The following is a 17,533-nucleotide window of genomic DNA, read 5'->3' on the forward strand; positions in this document are numbered from 1 at the left end:
TTTGGCGATGCAGTTATTGGGTTCGAGTATGGACTATACTCTTGCCCAATTCGGTGCTCGATACTTCTCCCAAGACTCAATGCTCATAAAACTCCATCCAATCAATTCAATCAAATCACATCGACAAGTCTCATTACAACCTTGTCAACTCATCAACTCTATCACAATCAAATCTCAATCTCAATGCTCAATCTCAATCATATCTTCAAGGAAGTGTTAAAATGCATATATGTACATCATCTAGATATAAAATCAATCATTACCTCCATCCATTTGAGAAAAATCTTTATGACTCATCACATCTTCAAGACTTCAAATCGACATTCTTATAATAGGCAACATGTTTAAAAAGATAGTATACTTTATCAAATCTACATAATTAATAAGACCAACAAAACATATTTATCAACTCATTTCTTCATCATCTCATACTCATATAAGGGCTCATTTTAGGAACCTCTTAGCTCAACAACATTAACACATAAATAATTAAATAAGATGGGAACAATACTCATTCAAACATGTACCATACCAAGAAACTCCATTTCCATGGATATCTAACCTCAAAACAAGAATAGGGCACATGGATAGACTCAACCCATGTTTTGGATAGACTTACCTACCTTAGTGAAGACTTGGAGAAAACCTTGAGGTTGGGTCTTCAATGGAGGACTCTAATCTTGAAGCTTCTTGGACTCCTTTTTGGTTAGAAGTGGAGAAGAAGAGTAGAGAGAGAAACTAGGGCTTTTAGAAAGAGGGAGGGGCTGAAGAAAATGATCCCAAAATACACAAGGATTGTGTATATATAAATTTGGGAAATTTCCCAAATTGCCCTTTCTCCAAATTCTGAAAATTAGGCAAAAACGCCCTTGGCGCGATAGTGGCGCGTCGCGCCCTTACAGCGCCAAGGCCAATTACGCCTAAAACCTGCACAACTTTTAGTGGCGCGTCGCGCCCTTACAGCGCCAAGCCTATTGTCCTAAATTCTGGGAATTTGGCGTGAAAAACCCTGCACACTTTTAGTGGCGCATCGCGCCAGGGACCAAACTACTAAGGCATGTTTGTGGCGCGATAGTGGCGCGTCGCGCCCTTACATCGCCAAGGCCATTTCCCCAGCAGTTGTAACCCAGACCAAAATAAAATCCCTATTGTGCTAGTTCGTCTTCGGATCGTGATATCTTTTGACTCCGAACTCTAAAATTTACGTTCTTGGTGGCGTTGGAAAGAAGACTCGACGACCTTTAATTTGATAGGTCGTGGGCCACCCGGATTGACGTCTTTCGAAAGATAGGGTCGTTAAAAGTCGACCCTTACATGAACTCGTCCTAAACTTAGCCACGACGGATATTTTGGACTTAGCTCGGTCCTAGAGGCCCTCAATGACCCCACATCACCTCCAACGCTCTTAAATTTACCAGGGACTCATCTCAACTCAAGCACATACTTCGAAATAAATACGATGGGCCCCCACACGTATGCAAAGAAGGCCCGAATCTTAGGAAAATTTTGAGGGGTGTTACAATATGTATATTTGTTATATATATCTAATTTATATTTAATAGATAAAAGAAAGAGACACAACTATTCAAATTCTTTCTGAATAGGTGCGTAACTTTAGAATTATAAAAGGACTCCTTCGTTCAAAACAGAAAAGGAGTAATGAGACTTTTTTCCTTCTCTTCTTCCTACTCCAATTCTTGAAAAATTTCGTTGAAGATTCTTGTGGAGATTTTTTCTCCGAAAAAGAATAAATTTTTGACAAGTACGCGATTATAGATTGTGACTATTTTATTGTAATTGTGTTTCATAATTGTCAAGAGACACAGTAATACTATATCTTTCATATATAAAACATCAAGTTACAAACAATTAGACCATAAATAATTTATGGTCATTATTGTTGCAATATTAATCATGCATGTAATTGCAAACATTTGTTCAACTATATATTATATAAGACACATTGTGCCATAAGAAAAGTCTTATGGACATTTATTGTGCTTCATTAATTTATTTATTTTTCAACATTTATAATAGCAATAACAATATCCCTTGTAACAATCTCCATAATCTTCATGATCCTTATTCTTGCACCAATTGTCACATTTTTTTTCAAAACATTTCCCATTCCAACCTTTACTAGGCTTTCTACAGTATTTTGCTTCTGTTATCTGCATCTCTGCATTAAATCATAGGACAAAAAAAATCTTAGAAAATATATAACAAAAAGAAATAAATTAAAACATGTCATTTCATAGTTTTTATTACTTCTTAAGTCTCGATTTATGTGACAGTTTTTACTTCTGAAAAGTTAATTTGACTAGTTTTTAAATTTAAATTGAATTAGATCAACTAATCAATGTTTTAAAATTAAAATGAGATAATAGTTGAAAACACACTGAACTATCACTCTTTCCGCGAATTTCTCACCTCACCTCAGCTATCAGTTGTTTCATTTTCCTACATGAACTATCACCACATATACATTAAAACACACCCAGTTGTGTAGATGTTGATCGATTGTTCATGTAGGAAAAAGGAAACAACCAATAATTGGTGTGTGAATCTAGCGATAAAGTGATATTTGAAATGTGTTTTTATCATTAGTTAAAGTATTTTTTTTTAATATTCAATTACCTAGATTAAAGTTTGGGTCATTCTGTATTCAACAAAAAGGGGCAGAGAGGGACTAAGCCTAACCTTAGTACAACACTGTCAAGTCAAAAAAAAGTAGTGATATATCACCGAAACACCAAAAAGCACAAAATTTACAACTTTCTGGCTCAATAACTATGTACTAAACATAAGTTAAAGTGTGAAACTAACGAAAAAGTAAATCTCACAATGAACTTATAAACCATAAAAGATTGAACTTATAGTGTTTATTCTATGGAACAGAACAAGAAATGAGAGACAAATATTTGAGAATTACCCACCAGAAGCAAACATGAGGAAAAAGCAAAAGAGTAGAGCACAAAAAGTTATTTTGCTTGCCATTTTTCTAATTAAAAAATCCTTTGAAATACTTTAATTTTGTGTGAAACTAAGGATATCTAAGGGTGAATTTATACTAACCCAAGAACAATACTTTACAATATTTTTTTCCTAAATTATGTATAAATTAAGCCCACACACAAGATAAGGAAAATGTCAAAGAAATCAACTAAGATTTTATTTTTTGATTTCTTAGTCGGTGTTTATTGAATTTCTGATTAATTTGAATTCACGTCGTATATATAAAGCCAGTTTAAGAGATAAAAAACGCTCCCTACCAGGATTTTTTTTCATACAACAAAACTTGAATTCAAGACCTCTAATTAAACATCAAAGAATCATATTCATCTCATCGCAACCCTCGGTGGTTAAAAATATTAACTAGATGAATTTTGAAAGAAAAAAAGAAGGGAGGAATACTTAGTCTTGATAAGCTTTTGAACTAATCAAAGTTTTAATTTTCTTCATACATCACCATGAAAGTAACAATATTCCTACAACTGTAAAGAAAGTCCAAAATGAAAAAAGTTAAGTACAATTCAAAGGGTACGTACGCGTACTTATTCACGGTAGATATAATAATTCTTCAAATAAATATTATGGTTAATTTGAAAATATAACAGGAAGACTACTAATAGTCATTATAAAATCATAGTCAAGCTAATTAAAATGGTTGTATAACTGTATTAATTACTTGGACGGCAAGTCGACATATGTTAAATAACTATGTCTCAATTTCGAATATAATTTACGATCAATAATATATGAATACTTATTGATTTTTGTTACTCAACTTAAATTCGTATCGAATCAATATTACACAAAAATAAAAAATAGTACTAAAAGTTTTTTTTTGTATTTGCTATTTGTACAAATGAAAAGACTCCTATAAAAATATAGATTTCCTTATTTCTACTTGTTTAGAAATTAGCAACTTTGTATAAAACAAGGGGATTGGACATTTGTTTACAAAGAAAAATATGTATCAATTTGCTTTCGGTTAGAAATTTTCAAAGCTAAAACTAGGATTTGTTAGATGCAAATGTTACGAAGAATTATTTTTTTTTATTCAGTGTTCGATATCCATTTGATTTTACGACTTTTTCAAATGAGCACTACCTAATGCTCATTAAAAAGAGACATGTTCTATGCTAGTTTTTCTTTTAAATACTTAAATCCGAGCTTTTGATTAAAAGTATAGAAACCATATTCATCCCTCGACAATTATTAGTGGTATAAGAAATGCATATATACTTGAGAAAGGGAAAACACAAGGAATAGGAACCATATTCATCCCCAGAATATTTTTATTGATAATTTGTGCCAATTTAGGGTGTCTTTGATATGAAGGAAAATGTTTTCTGATTTTTTCATATTTGGTTGACTTAAATATTTTCCAAATCAACTTATTTTTCTCAAATTTAAGGAAAATGACTTCCCTTAAAAAAGTAAGGAAAACATTTTCAAAACCATTTTGAACCTCATACCTCAACTTTTCATCCTTACTTAAGTCTCGGATATATATCAATTTACAATACTAATCCTATATCCGACTCCCGATTCTCAATTCGAAACCCGACTCTCGAATTTTGAATTGAGTTGGGGTTGGATCTCAAGTTAGGATTAGAGGTAGAAATTTGGATCGAATGTCGGGGTTGGATCTCGGATCGGAGTTTCGAGTTAGGAGTCGGGAGTCGAAAGTTAAGCGTTGATGTCGAATCTCGGGTCCAAGTCGAGTCTCGATTCAGATGTCAGGATCGAATTTGGGGTTAGGTGTCGAGATCGGGGTGAGGTCTCGAATTGAGGTCTGGTCGGGAGTCGGGGTCGGGGCTGGATCTCGAATCTCAGGTCGGGGTCTCAAATCGGGTCGGAAGTCGGGGTCGGGTGTCAGGGTCGAAGTCGTGTGTCGGGTCGGAGTCCCAGGTCGAATCTCGGGTCTGGTGTCGGGGTCAGATTATATAAAATATATTTTCTAAAAAATATTTTTCATTCACGAATCATACACTAGAAAATATTTTTCACTCACCATCCAAACATGGAAAAATAAATTAGAAATCAACTTATTTTTCAAGAAAACATTTTCTAAAAAAACATTTTCCCTTATACTCACCATCCAAACATGAAAAAATAAATTAGAAACCAACTTATTTTCCAAGAAAACATTTTCTAAAAAAATATTTTCCATGTAAAATATTTTCCTTTATACCAAACACACCCATAATGTACAACGATAACATTAGATTTGTTCCAATTTAATATAAATAAAGTATTTCATCTCCTAATTAATGAAGATCAAATAATAGTCAACTTCATTGATATGCTTGTCTCGATTCAAATTCCAGTAGAGACAAAAAAATTTAAAAGTATTTTCTTTTTATATGTTTTAGTCTTTATGAATAGAGTTATCTGATATCTATTTTTAATAAAAATGATAAATATCTCATAAAATTGATCGATGTACTCCAAAAATGGCTCGGATATCATTATCACTAAAGAAATGCTTAATATAAAAATAATATAATATAAATCAAAAAAAAGTATTTTTTTTTTCATATACCTTAACTTTAGTAAGCAAAAATCGAGGGAGACAACTCATTAACGATTGGTGCAGAATAACCACTCAACTACCCAAGTTAAAAGCCACACTATTCTAAAGTATTTCATCACTGATAATCAATGAAATAATTCAGATGCACAAATTAACTCGAACTTCATCATCATAAAAAATATTTTTTCAAAAAAATCATTTTACACTTTCAAGCAAGATGCACTCTGTACTTGATTTCAATGAAAAGAGAACTAAGATGCAATGATTGTATCAAATTTGTCAAAGAAAAAACAAGAAGCATATTTTGGTAAGATTTATGTCTGGACTAAATTGTACTTTTTGAAACAATGAAGGACCTTTCTGCAATTTACTCTTCCTTCACTTTTTTTCAAGCATAAACCCTAGTTGAATTTGTGAAGAAAATTTTGAGAAAAATCAAATTTTGAGCAAAACCCAGATAACAAGATTTGAAAAAAAAATGGTGGGTACAAATTTGAAAGCAGAAACTATGAAATTAATGGATGAAAGAGCTAATACAGAAGCTGAAATGGATGTTATTATTCAGCGACTTTGCCAACCTGGTGGCCCTGGACTTTCAGGAAACCTTGTTGATTCTGAGGTTATTTTTTTATTTTTTTTTGCAATTTTAGATTTTATGTTGAATTTTTGGATGTTAGTGTTTTTGTGTTGAAGGGGAGTTGTGGAGGAACAAGAAAGTTGTATCTGTGTAATCTATAGCTCACGGGTTCTAGTGGTGGAGTAGGTTAACTGATGCAAGAATATGGGTAAACGGCCTACATAACACTGGTTGAGGTGTTGCGGGCCCTTTCTTGAATTCTGTGTGAACATGGGATGCTTTGTGCATCACGTTGCTCCTGGTGCTCTTATGTTGAGGGGCAGCTGTGAAAAACGATAAAGTTGTCGTCGTGTGACGTATAGGTTACGGGTTAGAGCTGTGTAGTCTGTCTAACTTATGCATATGGGTAGATTGCCTACATTACTCCCCTTGGGGTTTGGTTGGTCGTTCCATGAACCCTCCGTGAACGTGGGATGCTTCGTGCTGTGTAGTAAGTTGATTGGTGTTGAAGGGGAGTCGTGGAGCAACTGAAAAGTTGTCTACGTGTGACTTATAGGTTACGGGTTTGAGCTGTGTAGTAGGTCTAACCGATGCAAGGATATGGGTGGACTGCCCAAATTACACCTATTGGGGTGTGGCTGGTCCTTCTCTGAACCCTATGTGAAAGCCAGATGCTTCGTGCACTGGGGTGACCCTGTGCTCTTATGTTTATGTTGAAAGGAATTGTATTGGTTTGGGATTTTTTCATTTGAGTGATTGATCTTTTCTTTTTTTCCTTTTGGGTTTGTGATTTGATGTGTCTTTTGATTATAAAGAATGACACTTGAAGGTAATTGCAGGGATTCCCAAGAACTGATATTGATATTCCAACTGTGCGTGCTGATCGGCGTAGGCTTTCTGGTAATGCTCATAAAACGTCTGTTTTATTAGTTGTTTCTGCATTTTTAGACTTGCTGAGTTTGTAATTTTATAAGAATCTGTCTGTTTTTCGCCCGTAGTAAGTGAAGTTGCTTGGTACTTGAGTTTGATTTCCTAACTTGGTGGAAATTCTAAATGATAACCTTGTAGTATGTTTTGAGAAGCACAATTTTATGTATAGTTGTGGTGACTGGGATACCTCGACTATTCTAGTGGGTACATTCTACCTCCAACCAGCACAAGTATTCGGTAAATATGTCCTCCAAAGCTCTAAATGATAGGAAAAAAATCACCTAGTATTTGTGTCTCTATTGGGACTTAAGCCTTTGTCTCCTATGTTTATCAACCACCTCATCAACTCCTAGGCCACGACGTTGGGTGCAGGAAGTATAATCTAAACTAAAGTTGTAAACTCTCAATTTTATTGTCCAAATTCTTGGTTCTGTGTCTCCATATTCATACTTCCTTAGTGTAAGGAAGTAAAGAAATGAACTTGTTAATATTCAGAAATAAGGCGCTCACTGTAGATGTTAAGATTCTTGGATTTTAATTGGGGAAAGAGACATTTTTCATATTTAGTTGACGAGTCTGGTAATTGTGTGAACACGTTAAGTATAGAGAAATTCTTTTGTACGTGGAAGTTGTAGATGCTTTTGCAGGTAGCTAAAATTAGCATTTGAGTTTTCTAACTGAACGTGTGGTATTTACTTGTTATCTATATATATCATCCTAATGCAGAGATTGAGGAAGAATTGATGCTGTTTATTTTTAATAGTTGTTATTCCGGAGCATGCCATGTTTTGCACATCGAGTGTTGCAACATCAGAAATTCACCATCTGTATTCTGTAATATTGTATACTTTGTTGTTACTGTTTCCAGAACTATTCATGTTTCAGCAGCAATATAGTAAATTATATCTGTTCCTCTCTAAAACCATATTGTGTTTCCACACTGCAGAGCTACGTAATGATCGCAAGATTATAACAGAAAAAATAGACCAAAATATTCAAGTTCTGCATTCAGCACGACTTGCTTCTACACCTTCTTCTGTCAAAGATTCAGGTACGTGACATTGGTGGATTACAACAAACAACGCTATAAGAACATTTTCATACTGTGCTACTTAAAAGGATCTATAGTTTTGTCTGAGAAGGTCGGTGAATTTTTAGTCAGCAAGTGGGAGGGAGTAGGGACAGGTGCATGAGCAATAGTATTACTTTTCCTTATGCATCAGTTGGTTTTAGTAGAGCTGACTTCCTTGGTATATATGTTGATCCACCAGCTGATTTACATGAATCATGCTTAACTATCATCATTGGTGTATGGACGTTATCATTCAACCAAAGTGCTTATCCAACTGAAATATCATATCTTTTGCGCATGCTTCGGCATCAAGTTCTCATTCCATCCTTCAATTTGGTTTCCGGGAAAGGGCCAAAAGTGCCCCTAACCTATTGAATTTGGCCAAAACATACCCTCCTTTCACCAATTGGATCAAAAATACCCTCAACATTATTTTTTGGCTTAAAAATGCTTCTAACCTATTGAATTTGGCTCAAAGCTACCCTTCTCCCACCTATTGAACCAAAAACAACGTTGAGTATTTTTGATCCATTGGTGGAAGGAGGGTATTTTTAGGCAATTTCAATAGGTTAAGGCCTAAGGGTAATACTTGCTCAAGTTATACTACTTTCGAATTCTTAAAACATCCATGTGCATGTCAAGTGCATCATTACATGTAAGGGTACTTTGAACCATTTTCTAGAAGATATAGGATTTGATCTTCTTCTCTGGTATTGGTATAAGCTATTCTAAAATCTCACCATGCTGCTCCATCAGTTCCATTGTATGTTTCACTCTTTCCTTTATAATCTCTTTAAAAAGAATGTCATTTTTCTATATTTCAGAACTCTTTAACTTGAAAATTTACTCTTAATAAAATGCACGTATAGCCATAGAAATGCCATGATTAAGACCACAAGTTCTAAGGGTACTTTAGGTATGTGCCTAAAGTCGTTCTTTCTTTCCTATGCTCCGTAGAATCAAACACCTTCGTATAAAATGAAACATATTGAGTGTACAGTTAATGGAGCATTTTCTTGTGGGAGGTCCTAACAATGTATATTTTTCCTTTCGTCTAACATGCTGCTGCTGGTTTAGGTGTTCAAGGATCTGCTATCAATATTGGTTCCTCATCATCTCCTAGCAATTACACTGTGACAACTGCTACAAGTGCCTCCATGGATGTGGACGTAGTTTTCAGCAGACCCTTTGCGGTGATTGATGAAATAACCGAGGCGTCTCCAGCCGCAGAGGACGGTTTACAACTTGGAGATCAGGTTGTGAGATTTGGGAATGTCCAGTCGGGTGAGAATCTGTTACAACGACTTGCTGCTGAAGCACAGTCGAACCAGGGGTGTGCAGTATCCATGACAGTTATGAGGCAAGGTGCTATGACTAATGTACAAGTGACACCAAGAGTGTGGCAGGGACGTGGCCTCCTTGGGTATGTTTATATTTCCTTGTTAGCCCATGAGCAGAACAATCCCTTATTGCTTTATTTTCTTTCCTTCATTCATATCATCTTAATTACGTAATGTCATTAACTTGTAATCCATTAATATCTGCAGATGCAATTTCCGGATCTTATGATGAGTTTGTCAACTGGTGCACTACAGCAAACACAGAGAGTTGATATGAAGAAGGATTCATCCCCGGCTTCTTGAAGCCGTATTTTCTGTTGGTCTTTTATGAGCGAACGTAAAATGTTATGTGGATATCACAATTGCTTTTAAACAGCTATTCACACACAATTGCATCATATGGATGGGATACAAATGCTTGTGGACTTTGTGTTCCCTCACTCAGTTGCATCATATCATTTTTCCTGGCTGTATAGTTCTTGAGTTCTTTTATCACCTGTTGTGTTCTTTGTGTAAGCCTAACTTCTTAAGATGGACTGAACCATGGATTGGGCCTGCAAAGTGTCTACAAGAATAACCGTGGAGGTAGGTGATTTTGAACTCAACTCTGCTTGCTCCATGGACAATACTGTAATTTTAAGTTTTGCCTCATGAGTCAAACTTTTGACTTTTGATCTTGAATGTTTGCCTATGGGGCAAGCGAAGGATAAAAGTTCAAGACCATCCATTTCTAAGGTCATTGGGCATAATAGAAAGGTCTGCATTGAACTTGTATGATTGACTGAGCTAAACTTGGACAAGCTTTCCTTTCATTAAGAGTGATTTTGCCTCGAGCCCAAAGTAATCATTTGGTTTATGGACAAAGTTATTTCGGGATTATAATCTTGGAATTCATCACACCCTCCCAAGTGGGATAAAATAACATTTAAGTTTGAGGTATGCATTTATTCATGGGATTAGTTATACCTTCAATCAAGCAAAGTATAAGTTTTTTTTCATTCCCATCCTTGTACTATAATAGTTCACCAACCTAAAGATTCTCTTTACAAGCACATGAAAAGTGATTCATGTAACATAATATGTCCTCTACAAATTTGGAGTAATAGATTCAATGAGTACCATATTAGAAACTTGAAGACTTAAAGCTTATCATATAGTATATGAGAGGCTTTAATGATTACATTCACACCTAGCCTAGTGATATTTTATGGCTTTCTTCTTGGTAGCTAACTGAAAAAAACTCTTTAAACTAGCTTTGGTGAAATTAATCCATAAAAATGTGATCTGTACAACTCATTCAAATTTGAGCAGTTAATGAATCGTCTTTTATTAATTCAGTCCATTGTGAATCACCCAAGTCCTCTCATCTAAAAGTTGAATTGATATATAAACCAAATTGACCTGTGACCTATTATTTAGCCGGTATAATACAAGTGTAATTTCACACGTGAGGTCTGAAAAAGATAGTGTGTGTGCAAATCTTACCCTTACTAGGTAACGAGGTTGTTTCCGATAGACCATCAGGTCAAGTAAAAGTAATACAAAGCAGTTCAAAAAAAAGAAAACGGAAGTGAAGAAGCCAAGACAAAATGTTCAAGAAAGCATACTAAAAAAGAACAGTTTATATGCTAAACTAATTCATGTCCAACCTAAGTTCTCCTAAAGCTTTGGTAATAAATAGAAAAAGAAACATAAGCAAATAGACAAACATCACAATATGTTCCTCCAAGATCTATGTTAATTATTTTGATCCACAATAATGTACGCAACTGAGTATAGACTATCTAAATATTGGATGACCACAATCATTCTACAGAGACTATTAAAAAACCTGGAGGACTATAAAAAGGTACACTCTTCTAAATTTCTACAAGAAATCCCTATGGAGGATAATTAAATAAATGCAACAAAAATCAAAGCAGCTAACCAATTTTAGCAAGGCTTTATTTCAAATCCAATACTCAACAGAGTTCGAGCCGATTCCATTGCTTTTTCTCCTCCAAGATCCAATTTCTCACCTGTCAACTCACCTTCTTTATCCACAGACCATTGTGTGGTCGATTTTTGATGTTGTAGCGTTTCAGGTTTCTTAGCATGCATATTGGCTAAGGAAGCCGGGGCAGCAGCAGCAATAAGAGGTGCACTCGTTGGACCGTGATGTTTTTTTGGTACAGGCATGTCATGATCGTGTACTCCCTTATATGTTATTGTTAGTTCACTTGTGGTATCTACAACCCTTTCAATGTGCTTTCGAACAGGACATCCAGCTGATATACAGCGATAGTAGTTCCTAAAGGTCATCCAAGAATCAACTTAGGATGGAACAGGAGAACCGAAGAAGCAAAATGAAGTATACTTTTGACCAAGATAATGAGTTAAAACCGTAAAGTAGATAAAAACGAGTAATATGTGAGAACGGGTTTCAATTTGTAAATATTGGAACAAACCTAGATATAGAAATAAGCCCAGTTCTTTTTAATTCTGCTCAGAAGAGAACGTTATCAAGCTAGAATATGCTGTTTCACAAGTTGTTTTTTCTTCTTTTGACTCGAGGCTTGGCATTTCCATTTCCTTTTACATAGGACCTTACCTTCTTTTTTCTTTTGAAAATTGGTGGTAGGAGATTACAAGGTGGGAAAATTCAACCATCACCGACAAGGTGAAAGTTCAAATAGCCAAACAACTGAGCTACTAAGATTTCTCTAAAATTTTATATTAAGTGTCAGGGGATTTTACATAGACCATACATATTGATGTTGAATCAAAAGAAAGTCTGACTTGAAAGGGAAAACTAGCAGGAAACTTTTACCTGAAGAAACTTAAGACTCTAATAGAACAGCTATGTTGCTCAGACTCTCCAAAATGTTGCAGCATCTGTTTCAGATTCTCCAAAAATGCACTACTTTTGGAGTATCCGACATGCACCCATCAACATTTTTTAAGAGTCCAAACAAGTTAGTTTAATGGTGCAGTATATGGTGCACGAAGAATAGAACTCTCATCCATCAACACAATCCAACAAAAGGAAACAAAGCAGAGAAAATAGAAAACACTCCGGTATGAGTCAAGAAATGCATTTAATGTGGAATCACTCCCTTCTAACTCTTAGAATTTCAGCAAAAGGCAAGCAGAACAATAAAACGATTTATGTGCATCAAATAATACAGTACCTTGGATGGGGATTTCCTTTCACCATTTTTTGTCCATACTTGCGCCACCTGTAGCCATCACTTGATATTCCTACATCACAAGCAGCATGCACGACAAGCTTGGGTTTCTTTCCAGGTTTAGAAACAGATTCAGAACAACTTGCGTCATTTTTCCTAGACCTGGAAATCATAGGTAAGAATTGTGATCAATCATATGGTTTGGTACATTTGTAAGATGAAAAGCAGAAAAATGAAATACTCTCCCCATTTCAATTTGTTTGTCTAGTTTTGACTTGACACGGAGTTTAAAATAATAAAGAAGACCTTTGAATCTTGTGGCTTAAATTAAAGATATGTAGAATGTACCAAAATGTCCTTTAATCTTGTTGTCTTAAACATATCACAAGAAAAGTTAGAGTTAAAGAGTCGCCAAAAAAGAAAAAAGGCATTGTGTTTTAACGGACTAAAAAGGAAAGTAACACAAACAAATTGAAACGGAGGGAGTAACTAAATTAAATACGAGAGAGAACTTGCCTCTTCTTTTGTTCCGGTTCGTCTCTATGCTCCTCTTTAATAGTTATTTCAGTGCCAGTGTCAGACCCACCGGAATTCTGATTTGCTGGCTCAGTGATTGGTAAACTTTCTTGTAAATTTTCTTTTAAAGAGGACGCCACAGTCTCATGAGAATTTCTATTTGGATGAGCTATTATACTTTTGCCATTGGTAGGTAGAGATAATACAGCAGACTTGCTTTCCCTTGAGCAATTTACTCTCGGGGATGGATCATGAGTGTGTTGACTTCTATAAATAATCTCCATTACACGATTAGTGTGATCGGAGCACTCAATCTTCTTGGCACAACACTCAGAATGAGTGCATCGGTAATAACTTCGAGAACCTTGAGGACTTTTAACTTGCTTTTGTCCATACTTCCGCCAATTGTACCCATCGCGGGTTGGTGTCTTAAGAACTGGTACAAGAGGTAGAACCTTCGCATCGGAGCTCTGCTTAACCACTTCTCCTGCAGTACAATTTACTACTGCTAACGATCGTCTTTCTGCTAGAGTTGGGCTTGGCACTGATGAAATGGACTGTCCAACAGATATAGAGGACAGCTCCAATGAGGATGCTTCATCAGGCACGCGTCGCTGATGTTCTGTTCGTGCTTGAACATTCAAAGTTCCAGGCCTGGTAACACTAATTCTATCCTGCAAACAACATGAAATGACTCATTGCACATCCAGTTCCAGCAATTGTCTGAACTAACTGTTCAGTAATAAGTATAACATTATCATAAAGAGAAAAATCGAAATTAGATATTCTGGAAAACGTAATGTATTAACCTACAAAAAGTAATTTGACTACCGCTCATTTAAAGCATCATGTCACAAATAACGTTGCAATTTGAGATATTATGTATTAGAGTGGCCATGTGATGGTCACTATATCACGCTTGCTAAGGTTTCTAACCTTTCCTTTCAATTTATCCAAAAAGCAAAGGATCACGATGATTCCTCTGGTAGTAACTCTAATGCTAAAGATGAGACTAAACAGCAACATTCTCGGATAAAACGCTTCCATTGTACTTGCATGGTGCCTTTGTTATATGATACACTACATTCCAATTTCCACCAACCACCAAGCACCCCAGGAACGTGAGATGCATGTCATTTTTTTTTCTATAATGGTGATGGCCAGGAAACTTGCAAGCACCTCAACTATTCCACGGGGTACCTTCTACTTGAGTACTTTCCACCAGCACGAGTACCGGGTAACTATATCCCCAAGGTTCAGACAGATGGGAAGACACCTGGTGTTTTTTTTTTGTTCTGTTGTTATTTTAACCGTGGTCTCCAAGGTTTGCACCCCTAGACCACACCCTTGGGTGCGAGAGATACATGTCATGTTAAAGTGAATAATTTGATTTTAGGACACATTTAACAAAGTATTGCTCAGTAAGGAAACAAAATCTAATGCACAAAACAACTATGCCTCAATCCCAAATAAATTGGAATTAGCTAAATGAAATGACACTGATCATGTTTTCTCCATTTAAGCTCAATCAACACATTGTCATTATTGTGTCGAATAAAAATGAAAAACAAGCCAAATATATAATAACAACAACATACCCAGTGAAATCCCATAAGTCGGGTCTAGGGAAAGCCAAATATATAATAGTAAAGATAATATACTAATAATAGCAGCCCCGGGGGTAAAACTCACTTGGCGTAGATTGAGGGACTTGTGTGTCAAGTCACAAGTTCGAGCCTAGGCCAAACAAGCTAAGTCCAACGTTTAAGTGGAGAAGGGTAGAGATGCGGACCCATCATCCCTGAGTTCTCTTACTTCATTTACATTCTGACGCTTATATGAAAATGCCTAAATTTGCAGTTACAATATCCATAACTGTGTATGTAATATCTCAAGCTCCTGCCGCACATCAGCTTAACGTGTTGATTTTAGTATCAGCTTTTGTATAAAAATTTGCATCAGATTTTTGTTTTTGTCCCTGCAGATGGTCAATTGCCATCATTTTTGTCAGGGAGGATCTCTGGCCATGGACAGGCGAATTCAGAGCTGGAAGAGGTGATTAGCCTGCTTAAAGTGTGTTAAAATTTTGCTTCCTAAGTCTTTATTGACTCCCAAAAAACCACAAGAACCGGAAACAGAAAAGTACAGAGCGGTGATCAATAGAGCAGCCTACTAATATTTTTCCACTTATCCACGGAATCCCTTTCTTGGACTACTGACTTCCCATCACCTTCTAATGCTTCCCAATATCAACCATCACGAAAAAGGAGGTGCATGATGTCACTCTACTCCATTTCAACTCCTAGCTAACTTGATCTTTTAAGGCAACACTACTTCACCACTTGCTTCATAAACTCAAATGAGGATAAACGAAAACTTCTAAATCTTCAGAATAACTTTGTACATGCAACATGGAATGTGTACTGGATCTTGTAGAACCGATGATTATGCTTCCTAGTACCACATTAACCTCAAGAAATCTCAGTGATTTACCTTGCAGAAATATTTGGCTCGATTGTGTACTGACATTTAAGTTTCAGCTTTAGCGGAATCTAACTTCCGTATCCTAATCAACCTTGTACACATCTACTAAACAAAAGCAGCGAGCTCTCGGGTCCAAAACTCCAAATAGTGACAGAGCAATCACCTTGAATTTTCTAATTGTGCATGTCCACCCCTATCGTGAATTACCTCAGTATCTCGGTGATACCATTCAAATACACTGCACACCTATGATTATTATAACAAGATAATTGAAAAACCAAAATATTAAAATACAACAACAACATACTCAGTGTAATACCACAAATGGGTTCTGGGGAGGGTAGTATATACGCAGACTTTACCTCTACAATAAAATAAAAATATGCTACCATAGAGAATCCACTCAAACGTCTCCCACGTTTCGAAATAGCTAGATAAACTATCATTTAAAAAAATAAATATCAAGTAAAAAGCAAGAAACTGCATACCGTGATTTTTTTCGAGAAACCAAACGAGGGCAGTTCATATTCCACTGGTACTTCTGTCAGATTATTCAACACAATAATTTCAGAATTTTTGTAGACATTAAGCATGCATATACAACTCATGATCATAATCTCTCTCTCTCTCTCTCACACACACACACAAAAAAAAAAAATCAAAAGGACTTACATTCTAACACATTTTTGCGAGTTGCCTACCTGAACTATTAGATGTTCATTTTTTCTACTTGGAACTATCACCAATATTTATCAAAACATAATTCAACTATCAGTTATTCAAAGTAGGAAACTCGCAAATGATAGTTGAGGTGCGTTTTGATAAATAATTGGCGATAATTCAGCTAGGAAAAGTGAACTCCTAATAGTTCAGTTAGAAAACTCGCAAAACATGATACTTCAAATGCGTTTTTGACCATTATTCTACATTCTATGGTTATATACGCATAAAACAAGAAATAAAATACAAAAGGTATAGCACCTTAAGGTGTGCCGTAGTAGACAATGAAGAAGTTTGACACTATAAGATCTTAGGTTCAATTCTCAATCGACACAAAATATTACTTCCTCTATACCAATTTATGTGAGATTATTTAACTCTGACACGGAATTTGAGAAAGAAAGACTTTTTAAAACTCTCACTAAGAGTAAAATAAACATTTTAAAGTTAAACTGTTAATAAACATGGAAATGGGGTGAGTTAAACTGTTAATAAACATGGAAATGGGGTGTTCTTTTTGGGACTAACAAAGAAAATAGGTGATCTGAGCTTTGATGCACACAGTGACCTTCGTGTGTGAAGGTATTCCGTAGAATTAGTGGATATCAAATGTATATAAAATTGATCATAAAAATTGAAACATGAGCTAATAAATATACTCAATTTTCAGAAACAGAAAACAGAGAGAACGAATTAAACAGCATTGAACAGTACCAGAAAGTTGGTAAGAGGGAGAGAACTCTGTATCGAATTCTGATTGGCTATCAGTTTCAATTTGTACGGATGATTGTACAGTAGGATGAACTAGGGTTTCTGAAATTAAAGCTTCCTCCTTTGATTCTCGTAAATTCTCAGCTACACTGTTATCATCGAGTACTCCGTCATCCTTATCGTCGGAGAAATTTTCGATTTTGCTTCTGTTTTCCTCTTCTTCTGGATTTGAATTTTTAGCTCCGGCTGATTTGGAGCTCTCGTTTTCGTCATCCATGGCGGATTCCGACGAACACCCAGTGAGTGTGTGAGTGTGTGAAAAATGAATTAAGAGGAAGAAGGTAAAGGTATTTCAAAGTGAACTTTTTATTTTTATTTTATTTTTTGTCTTTTAATTTTTTCTTTTTACATAATAATAATAATAATAATAACAACATAAAGTATTTGATAGTGACGATTAACGAGTTTTTAAGC

General features: G+C 35.5%; 2 protein-coding genes across 2 annotated transcripts; one reads left to right on the forward strand and one right to left on the reverse strand.

Moving 5' to 3' along the window:
• The first annotated feature begins 5,709 nt into the window (after positions 1-5,709).
• LOC129891548 (uncharacterized) lies at positions 5,710-10,235 on the forward strand. The gene is made up of 5 exons (XM_055966944.1): positions 5,710-6,161; positions 6,959-7,019; positions 7,996-8,100; positions 9,199-9,544; positions 9,669-10,235. The coding sequence occupies exons 1-5, from the start codon at positions 6,021-6,023 to the stop codon at positions 9,688-9,690; spliced, it is 675 nt and encodes a 224-aa protein (XP_055822919.1). The 5' UTR covers positions 5,710-6,020; the 3' UTR covers positions 9,691-10,235.
• Positions 10,236-11,098: 863 nt separating this feature from the next.
• LOC129891547 (probable WRKY transcription factor 32) lies at positions 11,099-17,407 on the reverse strand. Its single transcript, XM_055966943.1, has 5 exons — positions 17,063-17,407; positions 16,117-16,169; positions 13,145-13,818; positions 12,632-12,790; positions 11,099-11,751 (listed from the first exon to the last, which is right to left on the reverse strand). Exons 1-5 carry the CDS (start codon positions 17,334-17,336, stop codon positions 11,394-11,396), a joined length of 1,518 nt encoding a protein of 505 aa, XP_055822918.1. The 5' UTR covers positions 17,337-17,407; the 3' UTR covers positions 11,099-11,393.
• Between the last annotated feature and the right edge of the window lie 126 nt (positions 17,408-17,533).

Source organism: Solanum dulcamara, chromosome 6, assembly GCF_947179165.1.
Source record: "Solanum dulcamara chromosome 6, daSolDulc1.2, whole genome shotgun sequence".
Taxonomy (NCBI): domain Eukaryota; kingdom Viridiplantae; phylum Streptophyta; class Magnoliopsida; order Solanales; family Solanaceae; genus Solanum; species Solanum dulcamara.

What these genes read in the sequence shown, in the direction of transcription:
- LOC129891547 (XM_055966943.1), bottom strand. Translation starts at nt 17,336, where the DNA reads ATGGATGACGAAAACGAGAGCTCCAAATCAGCCGGAGCTAAAAATTCA. An exon ending in GTTTCTCGAAAAAAATCACG is followed by an intron (nt 13,819 to 16,116) that starts GTATGCAGTTTC and finishes TGTTGTTTGCAG; the next exon opens with GATAGAATTAGTGTTACCAG. An exon ending in AAAGGAAATCCCCATCCAAG is followed by an intron (nt 11,752 to 12,631) that starts GTACTGTATTAT and finishes GATGACCTTTAG; the next exon opens with GAACTACTATCGCTGTATAT.
- LOC129891548 (XM_055966944.1), top strand. Translation starts at nt 6,021, where the DNA reads ATGGTGGGTACAAATTTGAAAGCAGAAACTATGAAATTAATGGATGAA. An exon ending in TTCTTCTGTCAAAGATTCAG is followed by an intron (nt 8,101 to 9,198) that starts GTACGTGACATT and finishes CTGCTGGTTTAG; the next exon opens with GTGTTCAAGGATCTGCTATC. An exon ending in CAGGGACGTGGCCTCCTTGG is followed by an intron (nt 9,545 to 9,668) that starts GTATGTTTATAT and finishes TAATATCTGCAG; the next exon opens with ATGCAATTTCCGGATCTTAT.